This window comes from Carassius carassius, chromosome 40 (assembly GCF_963082965.1).
Source record: "Carassius carassius chromosome 40, fCarCar2.1, whole genome shotgun sequence".
Classification (NCBI taxonomy): Eukaryota; Metazoa; Chordata; class Actinopteri; order Cypriniformes; family Cyprinidae; genus Carassius; species Carassius carassius.
In genome coordinates, this window is record NC_081794.1 from 24,993,568 (window position 1) to 25,015,568 (window position 22,001).

Genomic DNA, 22,001 nt, shown 5'->3' on the forward strand with positions numbered 1-22,001 from the left:
CGCTCAGTAAGCTTCAGAACAATGTTCAGTCTTACAGAGAAAACTGAGAGGGAAGGTGACAAGCATGGAGCTTATGTTAAGAAGATATAGAAGTGTGCCGAAAACACAGCAGAAAACAATGGAGTATAGACAACGAAGGTAAAACTCTCTCTCTCTGTGTGTGTGTCTCTCTCGTCCGTCCCTCCCTCCCTCTTCAGCTCTGTTGCTCTTGTGCTCTCTCGGTCCCCCACTCTTGCTCAGACGGATGAGGAGAGTCCGGAAAGAGAGCAGTCATGTACATAATTTTCTCTCTCGCTCGCTGAATCTAAAGCTTATCATTAAGACAGATGTGCCCTGCAGAGTGGTTGCTGTTGAGATCATTTTACACTGGAGGAACTATTTGATTAAGGAGTGGCTAAGACGGATTTAAAGCAACTGAGAAAGACGTGGCAAAAGCAAAAAGAGAGTGTGAGTAGACGGCTGATTAGTTTCTTTTGCAGGTGGTTTCAGAAAATGCGCCTAGGACATAAAGAGAGGGTTTGGATGCTTTTGTGAATGTTTCACCAGCAAATTAATGCTCAAGGACCTGCTGTACGGGATTTATTGAGGTTTCGGTAAAGAAAGTTTATATTGTGGGGAATTCCTGGATAGAAACTGTTTGAAGTCTTGAGAAGTCATATTTAGAGGTCTATATATATATATATATATATATATATATATATATATATATATCTCTATATATCTATCTATCTATCTATCTATCTATCTATATATATATATATATATATATATATATATATTGCCAATATGGATGTAAGGTTTGTGGTTTAAGATCAAATGGAGAATTATTGTTAGTAATTAGGAAATCTTTTTTACTATATAAGTAAACTATATAAGATTGTTCTATTTGCATATACGATAAACAATTAGACATTAAACGATGCATCTAAAAACTTCACACGGGCTGGCAGAGCTGCTCTGCGGTAATTTTATTTGACAATGAATCCCGCAATTATACAAATGCTTTTGCTTGATTCTGATAAGCAGATTATTGCCTTGACCTGTGTGTCATTTTGCAGCTATTTTACTGGCTGCCTTAGTTTGAATGATGTATGTGTATGTGTGTGTGTGTGTGTGTGTGTGTGTGCAGGAGAGAGACATGCAGGAATATTTCATAAATATGTATTGCTTTGGACACAGCAAGAGTCTACCCCGCTGCTCAAGCCTAATCACTCACTCAGTCTCACTGTTTCTTTCACACACACACACACACACACGCACACACACACACACACGCACATACACATGCATGCACACACTAGGATTATGCTGCTTCTAAATACAGCCGATCAACTAGATCTCTGTATTGGAAGTCATTAGTGAGTGGTTATTATTGTCCAACACAAATTAACCTCTAAAGTGCCCGTTGCATTTCTGCTTTCTAAATTAGCCACATTAACAGCATCTCTTTCGATGCAAAACGATTCACTTGCAAACACACACAAAAGCCTGTGAATAGAAGATCTATCACTGACGGCACACAGCATGTCTAGAGAGACATTTACAGGCTTGTGTAACTCTTTGTATCTGTTTAATACAGATTATTCTTCTGGAAACAATCTATATGAAATAATCAATCATGTGAAATCTCAATATTTTCTTAAACTGAATACAATAGGAGACCTTTCCTAAAGTCTCCTGCTTTTCAGATTTTTTCCCCATTTGAGAAAAACACTGTAATGGTCTCCTTTGAAAGATATCTCAACAGATGTCTCAAACTTTGCTCGGAATTTGCAGGATTCCAAGGTCAAATTTCGATATTTATATGAAATTCTGAGCTGTTATATTAATGGAAATTGTATAGCTCTATACTTTACCTGGATGTCAAAATTTATCCATAAAACAGAATAACAGTCAATCATTTGGGAATTAATCAAGCTTTAATTCTGACTATGATATTTTTAAGTGTGTATGTATGTATATATATATATATATATATATATATATATATATATATATTTGTCCTGCAATGAACATGAAATTTACATTAGCCTGAAAATAAAGATAAATAGCCAATCAGACTCCAATTCCTAGATAATTTGCAAATCTGCATTTATTTCCCTGCATTTTAGGCTGAAGGCACATTATATACACAGGGAAACAGAGCGAGACACAGACAGAGAACTTCAGAGTTATCTGAGAGAGAGAGTTAGCTCCACCAAGTGGCTCAAAATTCAGTGCTAAGAAGCAACCATGGTTGATCTTCAATCTTTTTAAACCCTCATGACTTTACTTTCACAAACAAACATTTAAAACCACACAAGCCCCAGCCTTACATTTAAAGTGAAGGAAGGGCTCTGCTATAGTAAATGTTACAAAAAAACGACTGTGGCAGAGAGTTTGTTGCCCTGCAAGTAATCTGGAAAGACCACGATGCTGCTTCGATTGTCAAAAAATCGAACAGGCCAAGGGCAATATTTCAATCTTTCAGAGCGTATGCAGTCTATATATATATTATTAAGCGATTTGTCCATCCTGTTTCTAGAAGTGAAGTTCTCCCTTCAAACTCATAACCCGAATGAAGTCTCCATCCTTTAACGCTTGAGATGTCAAGGTCACTAAAACGAGAAGCGCCGAAAAACTTCCCCTGGCAATAATAAGCACGACAAATGCACAGACACAAGCCTCCGTATCCCACATATGGCTCCAGACATCCATCAGAACACAGTCAGGTGTGGACAGAAATAACCCAGTTTCCCTAAATGATCCGTGTCTGATATGGTCTAAGGGGGAATATACTGAGGAGAGAAAGAGGGGGGTGTTTGGAGGCAGATAGCATGAGTGAACGAAGCTGTGTTGAACTCTGGCAGATGTATTCCCTAAAGACAGCGCTGCCCCAGACTGCTTTTATGAACCTCGGGAGAAATATAGCACTACCTTGCAGACAGGACTACGGCAATTATATAGAAAGACTTCGGCGGGTCTGTGCTTGCGCTAGTGGTCTAATCCTGCAGACTTGGGCTGTATATCACTGTCAATCAAGTCTGCAAATTACAAAACTTGAACTTTGTCACCCGTTTGCAAAATATCGCTCACAAAATGCTTTCAGTGTCTCACACCGATCAACGGGGGTCAGCTGTGTGGAGTTTTCCGGAAGGACAACTCGCCGTCCTCTCCGCCAATTAATTCATAATTATATAGCATTACCTCATTATGCCTCGACTAGCATGTCTACATGCCCAAATTCACATATACACACTAATTAGACACTCTTAATAGGACAAGTGAGAAGATTCTTCCTCGCTCCACTCCCTCGTACTTCCTCCATGCCTTCCCCTATAGTATCACAGAACCTCCCTATACCGCACATAAACACGTTTTTAATGCACTAATCAAAGTGAGATAATTAAGGGACAGTCTTAAACATCTGGCAAGATAGCTTGTCTTTGTTGTATGGTAACAGGCAAAATAATAATAAAAAAGATTTGCTGGCCTAATGCTTAATAGGCATTCTGTAGCAAAGATTAATATCCAGAATGCTATTAAAACTCAAGGACAGCCTTGAATGATAATTAGAAAATGCAATCATGAGGATCGCCACGCATAAATTGGTGCACACAATTTCACTTTTTTCTTGCCTGAACGTTCTTGACATTGCAGAGGAAAGGAAGGCTAAGAGTGCACGATAACAGGATTTAAAAAAAAAAAAAAAAATCGGGGTTTCTGGCACCCCGTGGGTGAGTCATCATAAAAACACAATCTCCTGTCTGGGTCTTTTCACAAGCAACATCCTCTTACCACTGTAGTGTTAACATCTTTCCGAATGAGCTGGATATATGCAGTGCCTCTCTCTCCTTCATTATGAAAGTGACATGACATTCAGCCAAGTATGGTGACCCATACTCAGAATTTGTGCTCTGCATTTAACCCATCCGAAGTGCACACACACAGAGCAGTGAACACACCCAGAGCAGTGGGCAGCCATTTATGCTGCGGCGCCCGGGGAGCAGTTGGGGGTTCGGTGCCTTGCTCAAGGGCACCTAAGTCATGGTATTGACCCTTCGATTACAAGTCCGACTCACTAACCATTAGGCCACGACTTCCCATGGTGTGTAAACGTGCAAAAATCTTGTACAGCGTGTGATTTGGTAACTCAACTTGCCATGCCTAACAAAAACAAAAGCACCATGAAGAGGAGAACGCCAATTCTTAAACACTTACTGAACAAAAGGAACCACAAATTGTTTGTGACTTCAGCATATGCAATAAATGTCCAGTATGCATGGATAAGTTTTTTTTGTTGTTGTTTTTTTTTTTTTTGGGGGGGGGGGGGGGGGGGTAATCTCATGTTGTAATCTCAACAACATTTTAAACTGTGCTTATATTTGTCAGCATACCAAATTCTGCAATAATAAAAAAAAGATTTATCAAATTCTTCCAAAACCAAATTATCTGAGCTATGCTGTCCACACTTGAAGCTTTATTCCCTTACTTCATGTAAACAGTTATTTAAAAAAAAAAAAAAGAAAAAAAATGTTTACTGACTGAGACATAACTCTCTTGAGAATTGCATTAAAACAGCTAAATTTGAACATCAGCGGAACATCAATTCGTAGACAGCTTACATAAACATTTTCAACAACAAATGTTTAAAAAGAGATCTTAAACTGTGTTTAGATTTGCCAGTATACAAAAGTTTGCTAAATAAATAAAAACATAATCACATCACATTCTTCCAAAAGTTATGCTTTTAAAAAGCTATGATAGCTATGCTATCGACATTTTATTGTATAGCTAACCTTGTGAATTCAATGATTTTCTATTTAGTGGCTATTAATTTCTTCTAAGGGATTGAAGGAGAATCATCTCAAACATAACTGAGAAACTGGATTGTGGATTTGAGCCACAATTGATTTTAGCAGACTTTGGGAATACAAACATACATACATACATATGTCTCTTCTCTGAATTAGAAAATTCCACAATATAGTCAAAATTGTCTTTACTGCATTCAATATAGTTTTTTTTTTCCCTGTACTCTTATATTGTACTGTATTTGAACAGTTGTGGATACTCATTTCTTCTGCAGGATCCTACGAGTACCATACAAGACAAATAAATGAAACTTGAATGAAACTAAGAATTCCATCAAATCTCCAACATTGATTGACTGATTCATTTCAAAATACATGCAATACATAAAATATATAAATAATAAACATATAAATGATAACCGTGCCGTATTCTCCTCAGATTTTATTTTCTTCTTTGAAAAAGGTTAAGTCTGCAATAGGCTACATTATCTGTGCTGCTATCCACAATGATGTTATAGCACTATACACTTAATCAGTGTGAGCAATTTGTGGCTATTTTTGTTTCACCTAAGCAATTTTCTGAGAAACATCTAAGATAAAACCGATAATAATCTGTAAATTGACACATCACTGAGAACTCCATTAAATCCATCAGTGCTATGAAAAAGCAAACTCAGAGAGGGTAGCACCAGCTTCATCAGGCTTTGAAAGAGTGTGCAATAAACATGCATGAATCAGAACTCATTTGTATTACTCTTTCATCCAGGCTCGCCCTTGAGCTAAGACCACGGATGGAAAACGTGTCATAAAAACCGTTAAATCAAGTCGATCATGGACCATGACACTGACAGATGGAGGTTTATCTGGATCTGAATGTCAAGGTCACGCCAGGGACTTGAGCAGTTTTTTCAAAGCCAGCTGCTGATTTCTTGCCCCCGATCAGTCGGACCCTCACTCTGAAATCAAATGTGGGCGGCACTTTCCACACAAAGACACATACCGTCTCACAGTTCATGCGAATGAGTGATTCATACTGGATGTGAAAGACTCAGCTTGGTCTCGTGAAAATAAAAATCATGATTAAGTCATGAGGACACTTCTGAATGTCAAAGTTGTGCCCTACCAGCTAACCCTGGGCTGCACTGAAACATATGTCTGAATGGAAGATTGGTCCACAAAAGGCCTCCTCTGCTGGGGCTGACAAAAATTATTACTCACATTAGCAAAGCCAGTGATTCCACAAATTACTGCCTAGTGAATAATTCCTAACGTCATCCATATCTCATTAAGTAAATTATTTGATTCGTATTCACAAGACAGTGTTCATTTACATGCATAACTTCAGTCACATCAAATAGAACCAGAGCCCTAATTTGCTCTTAGACAAAGAAAGGATTCACTTTGTTCGCCGAGATGGCCTTGCTGACACCGTGTGTGTTATATTTCTTTCTTTACCCCCCTTTCCCAAGCCTCTCTTTCTTTTCTTTTCTTTGATTCAGATCGTTAAACAAAAATGCCACAACATTATGAATCTGCTCCTCATTTGCTCACGAGACCCCTGGAAACGTTTGCCGTAATGAATGCCTGTCAGGCTAACCTGGCTCCCTGGCCTTTTCCTGCAGAGTCTTGGAAAATGGGCTTTCATCAAATGAGGGAAGAACGATTTATTAGGATTAACTTCCAAAAGCCAATAAATTATGCATACATCCTCCAAATTACCTATCAGAACTAGTCCTGGAGGAGAGTCCGCTGCCTTTGCTTCTTTTACACTAGTTTGTGTTATAGAAGTGGAAGTCCTCGGCGTTTCGCGTTTGCTATCGATTTTTTGGCTATTGCCGCATTTTGGGGGTAACCGCAAATCTATGCAGATTGAGGAAAGTAAATGTTCGGGCTCATGAAGTTCATCAATTAGAGACCACCGAGAGACTGTTGTGTGCTAAAATTTTAGTCCCTTAATCCTTTATTAATCAATATTAACGATTCGTTTTCTAGTTAGCCAACACGATTTTAGTCAGCTAACATAAATTTTACAGAGTGCCTTTGTAGACTGTGGAACTTGACCCAGAGGTAATTTAGCAAACACTTAGCTTCATGCTAATATTGTGTTGAAATGGTTTCTTAATTATCTTTTTTTTTCTATCCATCACAGGCCTCAAGAAGACAGAATTTAGGAGAATTAAGGATAAGATGCCCCATTTCGTCGCTCCCACCATTCAGCAGTATCTTCAACACAGAGCTCTCTTTCTTAATTGATTCCTTATCAAGGACTCTCCAGGAGTGATCGGATACAATGATAATCAATCAACTTACTTTCCTCCTGTTGTTCTGCTTGCTGGGCTGGAGTGATGCACTGATCCGGCCGGTGCCTGGAATTAGCACGTCGGATCGGGATGGACGGACTCTACAACGCATTAAACGAGGATGGATGTGGAATAGTTTCTTTCTCTTAGAGGAGTGGACAGGGACTGGAAAGCAGTATGTTGGAAAGGTAAGGGCGTTACTGTGAGTGTGTGTGTGTGTGTGTGTGTGTGTGTGTGTGTGTGTGTGTGTGTGTTTCAGAATAACTGCGAGGAAGTGGACATATTTTCAGAGTGAATCATGTGTAAGTGGAGATGATTTCTTTTTTTTTATACCACTTATGAAAAAAGCCATGGCATTTCAATTGAGGTTCGGATGTGCATGATGATAACAACATGGTATAATTTCAAACACTGTACAGTTATGGTAAAATGGTATGCATATAGATATGGTAAACAAATGATACCATATCAAAATAGCATGCTTTTCCATCATATATATATATATGTGTGTGTGCATATAAAGAGTGCATTTCAAGATTTGTGTATGTTCCTTCTAGTGGGTCCTGGGCAGAGGTGGGCAGAGTACCCAAAAACTGTACTCAAGTAAAAGTAAAAGTACTTCTAGAAATATTTACTCAAGTAAAAGTAAAAGTACTAGTCTTTAATAGTTACTTGAGTAAGAGTAAAAGAGTATCGGATAAAAAATCTACTCAAGTAGTTAGTTACTAGTTACTTTGGGTCATATATACTGAGCCTATTTTTATTTAGATATATAGATAAAATGTATGTAATGTATGTGTGCGTGTATAAATGTATATATTTAATCAGCCTTTACTCCAATTTATGTAATTTATTATAAAACCCTGTCTGTTTACTTAAGTAACAGATTTAGGTGTCATGCCATAACATATTTTTAATACGACTGACTTTATATTAAATGTGAATTTAACATTGAAAGTTAATATGATATAAATATTGCTACTAATCTTTCATTGTTCAGAAAGAGAGCAAATAACATTTACATTATTAAAGATCATTTTCACTGACAGTCTAGATTTCAATCACTCTCAGAAACTCCCATTAAAATCACTGAAACTGTTAACACTGTAAAATCAATATCTTAATTAAAGATTCGTACACACATCTGCACTTTGTTGTTTCTGACGAGAGAATTCGCCAGAAAGAGGTATTCAGTCAGTGAGCGAGTGAAGGAAGCACCGGCATTTTAGCGATGACTCATCGGAACACCTCTGATTGGCCAATGCTTTAATAAGCTCAAAAGAATCATGTGTGATTGGTTATAATGCGCAGTGCTGTAAAAACGCGTCTGTGTCTCTGGCTCAGCGCCAGCAAGCAATCACAGATCTGAATTTAGCAGCTGGACTTGCTGATCGTACTCGCTGCGGTGTCACTGTATTAAAATTAATAAAATCTTAATCGGCTATTTTTTGTCTTTTGGAAGCTGCATTCAACTTGACTCCCCTCTGTTATAAGCCACACACATACAACAAACTAATGTCACAGAGGTATCGTGTAATGTAATCGAATGTAGCCCAAGTTATTACCTGTTGAACAGTAGACAGCACACGCGGTGTTCATCTAATAAGGATCTCCATCGCTAGCAAATAATAGCCTTTGCAGATTTGCTTTCAATTCAGTGCAGTTCCAGCCACGTTTTCAACGCTGCTGATGTTCTTAAACGTTACAACTCCGAGTGAACCACTTCAGACACTCAGCGCGCGCGGCAGGGAACTGAACGACTCATTCAAACTGATTCATGAACCAATTCACTCGTTTGCCAATTGATTTGATCAAGCCTTTGAACATAATTGACTCAAAAGAATGAATCATTCGCGAATGGGCATCGCTCATTTCCCAGAGAAAAGTAGACGGCGCGTTTGGAATAAACTGAAGCATTTATAACATTTATTGCATTAAGATAAGGTAACGAGAGGAGCCTCGCCCACAGTAACGAAGTAAAAGTACAGATATTTCCCCCAATATTTACTCAAGTAAGAATATAAAGTACCCATCTTTAAATGTACTCCGAAAAGTATTAGTTACCCCAAAAAATTACTCATGTAAATGTAACGAAGTAAATGTAACTCGTTACTACCCACCTCTGGTCCTGGGTTTGATTCCCAGGGAATGCATGAGCTGATAAATTCTACACATTTAATGCAATAGATTTGAGCATTTGCCAGGTGCATAAATGGGAATCGAACCCAAAACCATGCATTGGCTAGCATCACGCTCTACCAGTGAGCTACTGTGCAGTATAATTTGAGCTATTTCAGTCAATATGACCATTAACACACAACACAAACAAGCATAAGGGTCAGTTGCGAACATGAATCATGAACATCAAATGAACTCATACCTAACGGATAATGCTTTCAGCATGATAGCTAATGATGTATTAGAACAAAATCAGTGTGAATGTAGGCTATTAGAATGAATCGATGTGTGGGATACAAAGTGCCATAATAACCCTCTTTATATTAATGACCACATCCTGACGTTCCAAAAACGATATGCTTGTTTGGGTTTAATTGAAAGGCTTACATTATAACCGTGACTCGATAATAACAACTGATGTCCCGGCTTTCAACATACACGACTGATTCATGTTTTAATTTTTTATATCTTAGATCAAGTCAGAATATATATCTGTCAGAATCAAACCTCTCCATGCCATTTTTTTGAAAGGAGGGCCTACCAGTGCAACACGATAAAAAAAGCCGAAAGTGCAACTCTTGTTGCATCAGATCAGAACAGAGCGCTTGTCTAGCCACCGGTGTCAGACAACAGAGATGGCAGCAGTTACATCCCCAGTGCATGGGAGGAGAGGGTCGGCCAATTTTTATGCCAAAGATGTCTGCTTTCTTCACCGCATTCATCTTCTACAAGTAAACATGTGATAGGTTCAGGGTAGAGAGAGGAGTGGTAGCACAGACAGATCAACATGTCTTCCTCTTATGGTGCAGGGTTGTTTTGTGGGGAATAATTCAAGAAAAGAAACATGTGCAACAGAAAGGCGAGCAAGCAAGAGTGGGTGAAGAGAAAACAATAAATCAATCAAAATGAGAATGAGATTCCGCCCTCATAGCATTGCATTTTACGTGACAAGGCAACAAAACAGCGCTGACTGTGAAGAGTCCGTCGGTTGAGGAAGTGTCAGTCTCAGCAGTGTCCTGGCCTCCTTCCCAGAGCTTTGATGCTTCTCTCTTTTCTCTAGCTCTCTCTCCTTCTATTTCTCCCTCTTTTTCTGGCTGCTGCATTTTTCTGGCATGACAGGAATCACATGCTTTTGGCCCGCCTCGCATCTACTGTCCACTCTCATTCCCAATTAAAGTGCCAGAAAGACACAGGGCTCCCATAAATACTGTAGGAGGGCGCGAGAGAATGAAACACCCACATGCTGTTTCAGGGAGACCACTGTGGAGTGACTTGATCATCCATTCCATCCATTTCCCCCACATTTCTTACTAGTGTGTGTGTGGGTGACGCATGAGAACTTGTGTAGCCCAATAGACGGGTACTTAGAGCCCCAGCAAGAAGCCATGAAAGCCATTGATGGTTCTCCTCATAAAGATAATTTAGCAACCTTTACGGAGCCTTGTGGGATACCATATTTATGTCTATCTGAGCAAGGCCTCCACTGGCCCCTGACAAAGACAAGCCTTACAAGAGGATTTATTTTCCACTGTAGAGCCAGAAACAATCCATAAAATGGGAAGAATATTTCCAATAAAACAATAGCACTCTCGTCACTTTCTTCATGGATCTTTTTCTATTGTGTAGTCCATAGCCACACAGTTTCAAGTAGTTCAACAGTCAAGCCACTTTTTTTAAAGTAGCAACACAAGATACAAATAAAAAGGAAGGGTTTTTTTTTAATCTAGTTCTAGTTATGCAGTATATAGTAATATCTTGCAATGAGTAAAATATACACTACAACTGAAAAGTTTGGGATGAGAAAGGTTTTTTTATGCTCAAAGCTTCATTCATTTGTTAAAAATACAGGAAAATATTATTACAATGTAAAATAAAGTTTTTCTATTTTAATATACAGTCGTGGCCAAAAGTTTTGAGAATTACATAAATATTGGAAATTGGAAAAGTTGCTGCTTAAGTTTTTATAATAGCAAATTGCATATAATCTTATGAAGAGTGATCAGATGAATTGCTTAGTCCTTCTTTGCCATGAAAATTAACTTAATCCCCCCCAAAAAAACTTTCCACTGCATTTCATTGCTGTCATTAAAGGTCCTATGACATGAAAATTTCACTTTCTGAGGTTTTTTAACATTAATATGAGTTCCCCTAGCATGTATGTGGTCCCCAAGTTTCTAAAAATTTTAATCGGTGCAAATCGAGATTTTGCTATCTTTCTCTGCCTTTGAGAAAATGGAAGCTCAAACGGTCTGATCTGGAATCTCCTCTTTGTGACGTTGTAAAGAGAAATGTTACCTCCCCTTTCTCTGCTTTGCCCACCCAAATATTTACATATAATTCAGTCGTAATGTCAGGACAGGCGTTACAAACAGACTTTTATGATATGGATCCGACAGCACCGGCACAAACAGTGAGTAACAGTGTTCATTAATGCCTGATCTGTGATCAGTGATTTCTGATGAGCAGCTAATTATTCAAGTTCACACCATAGACTGCACAGACTTTCTTTCTAAATCGTTTAATACTGTTTATGCATCATTGAATCAAGCCAGTGACTAAACGATCAACTTCACGTTGTTTCTCTTAGTAGCATGAAACAAATCTGTTATTTAAATTGTGATTTAACTACAGAGAGCGATCAAAGAACGCTCCCTTTTTTCCGGAGCTGTCACACATCGCGAGTATATCTGCACACTTGCCTAAACTGCCGTTACAATGAATGAAGCTGTTATGCTGCACAACGGAGCTCTTACTGTATTCATGTGGTGTATTCATTTGTTTGCTGTTAGTTGTGGTGAAAGCATTTTGTGAGAGAAAACGGGTTGCAATAATGACGAGATCACTGCATTCACGCGATAAACAGACTCTGTCTACTCAGCTCATCACTGCAGCCTTTCATGTGATGGGAAAAGATCGAAAAAATAATTATATAATCAACAAATCCACGATTCGTTAATCTCGACAGCTGTAGTATTTGAGAGGGTTCCACATGTAATACACATTTCAAATGCAAAGATGTCAGCCAATCACAACAGTTGTCGTTTACTCGGAGTCTCACTGCAGACACGCCCCTTCAAACAGAGCATTCAAGCCAGAGGGCTATTATCAGGATATAAAAATGCTTTTTATTTCTAAATTTTAAATGTAAAAATCATACTAACAATATAAGTACACCTAAGGAAACATTAAAAAACATTTAAAGAAAAGGAAATAATCCATGTCATGGGACCTTTAAAGGACCTGCTGAGATCATTTCAGTAATCGTCTTGTTAACTCAGCTGAGAATGTTGACGAGCACAAGGCTGGAGATCATTATGTCAGGCTGATTGGGTTAGAATGGCAGACTTGACATGTTAAAAGGAGGGTGATGCTTGAAATCATTGTTCTTCCATTGTTAACCATGGTGACCTGCAAAGAAACGCGTGCAGCCATGTGAGGATTCAGATGATTCAGCTGCGGGATCGGAGTGCCACCAGTGCAGAGCTTGCTCAGGAATGGCAGCAGGCAGGTGTGAGCGCATCTGCACGCACAGTGAGGAGAAGACTTTTGGAAGATGGCCTGGTGTCAAGAAGGGCAGCAAAGAAGCCACTTCTCTCAAAAAAAACATCAGGGACAGATTGATCTTCTGCAGAAAGTATAGTGAATGGACTGCTGAGGACTGGGGCAAAGTCATATTCTCCGATGAAGCCCCTTTCCGATTGTTTGGGGCATCTGGAAAAAAGCTTGTCAGGAGAAAAAAAGGTGAGGGCTACCATCAGTCCTGTGTCATGCCAACAGTAAAGCATCCTGACACCATTCATGTGTGGGGTTGCTTCTCATCCAAGGGAGTGGGCTCACTCACAATTCTGCCCAAAAACACAGCCATGAATAAAGAATGGTACCAAAACACCCTCCAACAGCAACTTCTTCCAACAATCCAACAACAGTTTGGTGAAGAACAATGCATTTTCCAGCACGATGGAGCACCATCATAAGGCAAACGTGATAACTAAGTGGCTCGGGGACCAGAATGTTAAAATTTTGGGTCCATGGCCTGGAAACTCCCCAGATTTTAATCCCATTGAAAACTTGTGGTCAATCCTCAAGAGGCAGGTGGACAAACAAAAACCCATTAATTCTGACAAACTCCAAGAAGTTATTATGAAAGAATGGGTTGCTATCAATCAGGATTTGGCCCAGAAGTTGATTGAGAGCATGCCCAGTCGAATTGCAGAGGTCCTGAAAAAGAAGGGCCAACACTGCAAATACTGACTCTTTGCATAAATGTCATGTAATTGTCGATAAAAGCCTTTGAAACGTATGAAGTGCTTGTAATTATATTTCAGTACATCACAGAAACAACTGAAACAAAGATCTAAAAGCAGTTTAGCAGCAAACTTTTTGAAAACTAAAATTGTATAGATCTCAAAACTTTTGGCCAAGACTCTACATTGAAATCTATTTTTTTATTTGATGCAAAGCTGAATTTCCATCAGCCATTTCTCCAATCTAAAGGATCACATGATCGTTCAGACATCATTCTAATATGGTGGTAACACCCTATGCCACAATGACTGAAATCCTGCAGCAATCCTGAAATCCCCCTGCTCAAGAAGGAACATGTACAGGTCGTCTAAAATTTGCCAAAGAACATCTAAATGATTCAGAGAAGGCTTGGAAGAAAGTGCTGTGGTCAGATGAGACCAAAATTGAGCTCTTTGGCATTAACTTAACTTGCCGTGTTTGGAGGGAGAGAACTGCTGACTACGACTCCAAGAACACCATCCCTACAGTCAAGCATGGAGGTGGAAACATTTCATGGAAAACTTCACTGCATTGAGGAGCAAATGGCCAGGGCCATGTGTTGTAAAATCTTGGACGAGAACCTCCTTCCCTCAGCCAGAACACTGAAGATGGGTCATGGATGGGTCTTCCAGCATGACAATGACCCGAAATATAACGCCAAGACAACAATGGAGTGGCTCAAGAAGAAGCACATTAAGGTAATGGTGTGGCCTCGCCAGGCTCCAGACCTCAATCCTATAGAAAATCTGAGCAGGGAGCTGAAACTTCAAGTTGCCAAATGACAGCCAAGAAACCATAAAGGGGTCATATGAAGTGATTTAAATTTGTCCTTTTTCTTTGGAGTGTTACAAGCTCTTGGTTCATAAAGAAGATCTCTAAAATTACAAAGATTGAAAACTCAAATTAAGACTCTGCCACGCCCCCCTAAAACGGCTCATTCAAACACGCCCCCACATATCTACTTCACTATGTGAAAATATTTGCGTAATGCAGCCCAAATGTTAATGCAAAGAAAGAAGAACAGCAATACGTGTTGAAGCAGCCATGTCATGGAGACACTGTGTATATCTAGTCAAAAGCAAAAGCCCTTTATTTGGCCTTCCAAAAGTAGATGCATTTAGGAATCTTTAAGATTACTTACAACAGAACAGAAATTCATTTTATGGACAACCATTTCGTGACAATCTGGCACTTCTGAATCAGCTACTGTAAGTAGGTTATGTTTTGTTATTAGTTTAAGTATTTACTATTGAATGTTCAAATGTGAAGTTTTGTGCATCGTGTGTGTGCGTGTGTGCACACGTGTGTGTGTGTGATAGAGAGAGAGAGAGGGTCACACAGTGGAGTCAGCTGTCTCAACCGTCCATGGCTTGTGTACTGCAAACACATACAAGCTTCATCACTATCTGTCACGCGACTTTTTCCCCTTTTGGCTTGAACTGATGGTAAAAGTAAGGACATTATTAACTGTCTTATTTTGAAAGATGAAGCTCGCGATTATGGAAATGGGCGTTACATTTCAGACGAGTGCTTGCAGTGTTTGGCCAATCACAATGGACTAGGTCAGTTTTTTTTTTTTTTTTGGTTTTTATACTATGTACGTTAAAATAAACCTACCATACAAATCACAGAACCTTAATTTATTTATAAGTGGGCAAACTTACAAAATCAGCAGGGGATCAAATAAATATTTTCCCCACTGTACATACACCCATGTATACACACACAAACACATTATATGAATAATTCACAGTCACATCATCATCACTGCAACTGGGATGAATATGAAAGTGAGAAATTCAATATAAGCCCTCATGTTCTACAGAGCAAATACACTATAATTTATAATTCAGTTAGTGTATGTGAAAACAGCTTCTGCTTTGAATTAATTTGAAGCCGCATCAGGCAGAAATGCAAAACAAACAGGATTAAAAAGGCAATTTTCCAAATTTAATTTTGTGATGACTCAAACTTGAAACTTCTGTGAATTATTTCACAATTATTTTAACAGCACACACCATTATATTTATAATGGAGAATACTCCCAATCCAGAAACATCATACTGGTCATCCACTGGTCATTATGACAGTTCAGGCGCCGCAGCCCTGTTGAACAGCAATGCACTCAAAAGTGCTGAAGCCCGCCATGCATTTTGCTGCCTTTGTGTTGTGAGTTTGATGTAGGGGCAGTGGCTCACATGGCATGCCATCAGCGCTATTGATGTGAACAAAATCCTATTAACCTTCTCCAAGCCCCATAATGCACTGTGCAAATAAACCCGTTCATACTGTCCCATTTTCCCGGTGAGCTCTCTTCTTGTGTCTACCTAACCCTCTTGATCCTCTTCAAGTAAATACTGCACTTTAATAAAAAAGTAAATACAAAAAGGTCTTGATCTTGATTTTTGCAAGTATTGATAATGAAAAGACATAGAGTGATGGCTCACATTTGAATGTTTAAATATGTTAAAATGTTAAAAGTATAAAAATAAAACTCACTTACGTTTTTGAAGATAGACTTGAATTTGCATGATACAAACCTACATTTTTATAATTCATGACTGAAAACATTTTGTAACATGATATTGATGTACCATTTACATGGTAATGCAATGTCTGATTTTAAAATGGGTTTTAAAGGATGAATTTTGAGATTTTAAGTTTTCAGTTGATATATAATTTCTGATGATTTCTAAAATGAACAAATAAGTCTTTTTTTTTAACAAAAGTCAAAACTACTGTTATAATGTAGATTTTTGAGGGTGCACTCTAGTAATAAATTAATCTATTACTTTTCCTACATAATTAAAAAAAAAAAAACATTGGTAAAATATATATTTGGGAGTCTTAGACCTTTCCAACGATATATACTGTAGTTTGTCAAGATTAGATTAGATTTGATTGTAATATAGTGAAGTAAACGAAGGCGTCCTGTATTTGGGAAGGGGTGACAGTTAAGGGGTTGATGGATGTTAAAAAATCCCATCGGTTCATTAGGACTTTTAAACTCAACTGTGTGGAAAACCACATCATGGAGCTAGAGGGGAAACTCTAACTAATCTGACAGTAGTAGCACTACTGCAACTGTCAACTAATTACGCCATGTAGAACAGCAATTTTCTATTATTAAATGTTAACTGAGCTAACATATGTATATCAGGGGCATCACTACATTTAATCTGAAGGTCTTTTCTCCATAGAATGATTTGTAAATTAAAAAGGTAACTTTTTAATAAGCTATGTAGTGGCCACTAACAGAAAAGCTAATCACTGAGGTTGTTTCCCAAACAACTAGATACCCAAGTACATACATAAGTACATACTTTGCAACAATACATATTATGTTTTATATTGTTTTTATATTGTTTGAATGTGTGTAGTAGTAATGTTATATGAATGTACTACACTGCCATTTACCAATCTTATCCCTTGGCCTTATGGAATAGTCCACTGGGAAACTGTTTGATTTCTGTTTTATGAAAACTTTTTATGAAGTTGATGAATCATATTAACCACTATTTTTGCCCGCTGCCCCCCCCCCCCACACACACATACATATACGTATATATATATATATATACATACAGTATATAATGCATTAAAAGTATTAAAACCTCAATTTATTAATAGTCAAATTAAACAATGGAAAATGGAAACTGTTTTCATTTATTTATGCATAAATGGCAATGCATTATGATGCAGAAACAGGTAAACTTGTTCTCATTATATATCAGACAATGATACTGATGTATGTTTTACCTCAAATACTTTGAATACTTATTAACCACAAAATGAGGAAGAAAATAAAAACCCAAACCACATGGCCATCTAATAACACCCAAACACAGCATACAAAAAACTGCAAAGATACACGCTGAACGAATTGGATAAAACCTGATAAAGATATTGCAGATGTTTTGTTTTCTTCTTCTTTCACTGTCTGTCACAGCAAAGTCAAGCCTCACAGGAACCTCCAGCTATCTAAGTAGTTGCAGCGCGTGTCCTTATCCACTCAAATGAACCAGCGGAGTCCAGAGCCAGCAGAGGAGATTAGAAGAGAGAGAGAGCTTTACTGAGTTTGGGTTCATGTGCTTTTCAACTCCCCAGAGAGTCTGAATGCGATGAAATCTGTGGTAAACCTTCGCAAGTGAAAGAAAAAAAAATTTTAAAAACTACAGCGCGAACTGCGTGGCCTTATGATTAACATCGAACAGCCGAACCACAAAAGGGGCGACAGAGGTGAGGCGAGCCAGCGAGAGGATGATTGCGCCACAGCGTTTGTGTCAAGTTAGTCAACTCCAATGCGACTCTGTCCTAGTCTGAGCAAGCTCAAGATACACACAAAGAAAGAAAGGGTGGGGGGAAAATACATAATAATTCTGTATCCGTTCTGGGCCCGGGCTCTCATTTTCACAATCTCCTCTCTGCAGTACTAAGCAAGTGTTCACCGCCGACCTGACAAGAATTGTCAATGATTTCTCCCGTGCTCGGCTGACAATCCCTCTGTGTGTGTGCAAGGGATTTAATTCCTAAAGCTGCTCCGAGTCAAAGGCTAATTTTGTACTACGCGAATTAGCAAAGGCAAATGAAAGCAAGGCCGGGATAAATCTGCATTGCCTTTACTTCATATTCAACTGTCAGCTCATTATAATCAAGAACACCCTTCAAAAATAATGGAAAAGGGACACTTTTGCATGGAATACTGGCAATATTTGTGTATTTCTCCACGTTGCCTCTTTGGGGACAAGCTTGGATTTTTGACTGGCAGAGATTATTTAGGCAACCTCACACCAGAGACATATTCCTGCCAATAAACAAAGGGTATCTGTTCAGGATTGCCGGTGCCACAGAGAGCGCGGTGTTGTGCCAAAAAGTGCTCCCAGAGCAAATGAGCAAGTGATCAGTATTCACTGCCATGCGGCACTCTCTCTGTAGTGCATTTGAAATGAACAGAGGGATTGTGGTTAGTGTTGAATCAGGATCTATGAGGGCCGAATCAAATCGCTTATACTTTTCATGAGTCACAGCGAAAGGCCACCACATGGCCGACGGACGCCTTAATTTGAAATGTCTTTTAATTTATCCCCAGAGGCCCAGAGGTGCTTTGGCTTTCTCTTTTTGTTTAGTTGTTTTTTTTTTTGGTTTTTTTTTGGAGCTGGCAGTAATTAGGACACCCCGTGTCTTCCCGTGATCAGCCAAGTGGAAAACATTGGCTACACTGTGGAAACAAAACATCTGGTGTATTGTGATATAGACCTGTTTGGAAAATAAATAAATAAATGGGGTTTACAATCAATTAGGCAAGTTACTAAGGTGCCTGTAGCTATAGCAGTCGTACATGTGCCATGTGCTTGCGATATACAATGATTTTTGTCTGAAATGGTGTAAACAACCAATGGAGCAAATGCAAACTTGTACTTTTATGAGAAACTAAATGTTTGGTGAATGTTAATTGAACTCTGCACTCCATTGTTTTCCAGTACAAATATCTAAATATACCTAAATCAAGATACAATAATATAGGCCTATTTGAGTTGTTTTTTGAAAACTATTGTTATTATTATTATTATTATTTATTTTATTTTTATTTTCAGAAAATAACTCAAATAGGCCTATAGCCTATAGGTCAAATAGGTTTTTCTTAAAAAATGCCAAATATCTGCCATTAGGGTAAGAAAAATAATATTATTTTCTTTATGAATTAAGATTTATTTCCCCTTCTTCTCTTGTTGTGTGCATAAACTATGAAAACCTGTTTATAACACATAATTACAATGAACAATCTCACAATTATAAGTTATAAATTTACAAATCTGCCTATTTCCTCAGAAACTTAAGTAGATGTCTTGTAATTCTGAAACATTATCTTGCGATATTAATAACAAGAAAGTCAGAATTACAAGAACAAAAATTACCTGATTTGTTACATAAAAAAAGAACAATTAATCAATTATATTTTTCTTCCCATAGTGGAAACAGGCTTCCATAATAAACACTTATTTTTGACAAATTTTACAACTTAAGTAATTTTGCTTCTCAAGTAAGTGTATCTTGATTCAAAAAAAAAAAAAAGGAAATAAAGAAAAGTTTTGACATTTATATTGTAAACTAAGAAAAAAAAAAGTTTTTTTGTTTTGCCATGTAAAAGGGCTTGCTGATCTAAACCCCCAGCCCTCACAGGTAGCACAAGAAGAAATGCACACAGCCCTAGTGGCACCTTTAGCATTTTGTTTAAAAAACACTGAAACTAAATTACTGCTTCTAATCATGTCAATGTTTATTCCGGCTCTCCATTCTCTGTGCAGTATTTCTAGCGAACAGTTCCTGGTCTCTGACTGCTGAAATAATATGCAACGGCTAAAGACTCACCCGCAGCGCTTTATAGAACAAGACAGGTTGTTATGAGACGCATTACGCCTTCACTAAAGCAGGGCCAAAAACATCTTTCACACATCGCCTTCATTCCTGCAGGGAATTTCAGGCTCGACCTCAGTCCACCTCAAATTAATGACCTAACGAAACCCATTGTTGTCGTTTTAACGTGTGTTTACCTCAGAGATTAATGAAATGTTTTATTTATACCCTTTAAGCACGAGAAGACGCTCGTCTGACAAATACCAATTAGCCCAGAGAAGCTGGGGTTTGTATTGGCTTTTTGTGGTTGTCTGCTTTCATTGCATGTCTTTGTCTCAGATGTCTTTTTATGGATTTCAAACTCACGTCTGTGTGGGCCATGCCAGCGCTGAAGGATTTCTTCACAATAAAGGACATAGAGAGACTAATTATGGTGCTGTCAAGGGATTTTATACATAGTGGAGATGAAAATGGAATTTGCATCTTCATATCAGCTTCCTCTAGTTATAACTACCATGAAAGTCCTCTGTTTTTCAGAAAATACTCTTTGGAGGTACGCCGTAGCTTTGGTCTGCAATGAAAGAATGAGAATTATACAGTGCTTCACCGATATAATTCATGATAAGTGTCTGTGGTATATCATACATTGATATAGGACTTAAAGGCTTTCAGATGTAAAAACATCAAGGTTCAACAAGGGTAGATTTCAGACTGTGGCTGATGTCATCTGTCATGCTTTTCTGTCTGGATTAAATGTTAACTCTTCCCTAAACCGTGGCAAATATTAGAGCATTAAGAGAATGCGTTCTTTTATATATATATATATATATATATATATATATATATATATATATATATATATATATATATACACACATTTTCCAAAAGGGGAGTCTCACAGCAATACCATAGAATTACCATTTTGGGTTATTCTTTAAAGAATAATTTCTTTTTTTAATTAAAAATGAAAATTATTTATTGCCATCTATGGTATTTTGAAGAAACTTTAACATCAATGGAACATTTCCATTGCCCAAAAGGTTCTTTTTAGTGGAAAAATGTTTTAGATTATTGGATTATAAAAAAAAATAATAAAAAAAACCCTAAAGAAGGGATCACTGAAAGGTTCTTTGATGAACCACACACACACACACACACACAAAAAAAAAAGTTATTCTATGGCATCACTGCAAAAACCTCCTTTTGGAAGATTTATTTCTAAGAGTGCAAATAATTGTTTGTGCTTTGGGAAGGATCCATGAATGTTAAAGTAAAAACCAGAAATACCCATTGAAAAAAATAATATATATATTAGTTTCTACATTTTTATATTTGACATTTCCATCAGAAAAAATAAATAAATGCATCTTAGATGTAATTTCTTCCTAAAAAAAAATGGTTCAACCCCCATCATCTTGGGTCTAGAGTCGCTGGCTGTAAATATGTTGAAAATAATTAGATCTTATCTCAAGTTATTTATATCTGCTTGGCTTTCCTGCATGCTGTGTCCCTCACTCGCTCTGTCACTCAGGAGAATGTGGACCCGTGAGATAGAGCGCACAAACATTTCATTAACCACATGCTAATGACTCGCATGCTAATGTTTGCATAGATTACTGGCTTGGAGCTGAAAGCAGAGACGTTCCCCCTTTTTTGCTCGCTGCGGCTGACAAACTCTGGATTTATTTATTTGGACTTTTCTGCCATTCTTGTCGGTGACTGTAAACATCATGTCGCAGGAGGTTGATTAAAAACACAGGCTTCATAGATGTTTCCCAGATCAAGTTCAGGTCACTTGAGAGACTAAGGCAGTTTCATAAAGCATGCAATGTTATATTCTTAAACCTTTATTATTCCATTGTGGCCTCTGGTATGCAAATTAATAATACAATCTACAACTATATACACATGCATCGTGTTTACAAAACCCCAGTGGAATACAAATTGACCACTTTACATGCACAATAATTTACAATAATATTCCAAACTTGGTCATATATGTCTCACTGTACCAACGTTTTTATTACTAAATTATGAACATTATCTGTAATATTGATTTATTCCTGTGCATGTCCATAATACAGTAATTCTA

At 37.9% G+C, this 22,001-nt stretch overlaps 1 protein-coding gene across 3 annotated transcripts in view; it reads left to right on the forward strand.

The window, feature by feature from the left end:
• Positions 1 to 231: 231 nt before the first annotated feature.
• The window catches only part of LOC132122464 (cadherin-10-like), a 53,362-nt gene continuing 31,592 nt past the window's right edge, over positions 232 to 22,001 (forward strand). The window contains exons 1-2 of one of the 3 annotated variants that reach the window (XM_059532749.1): positions 232 to 447; positions 6,943 to 7,281. In XM_059532749.1, coding sequence (XP_059388732.1) covers positions 7,084 to 7,281 — 198 coding nt within the window. In that variant the 5' untranslated portion in view covers positions 232 to 447; positions 6,943 to 7,083. Of the gene's footprint in view, positions 448 to 6,173; positions 6,861 to 6,942; positions 7,282 to 22,001 lie in introns of those variants that run through there. The other 2 variants (XM_059532750.1, XM_059532751.1) reach the window with 2 other exon arrangements.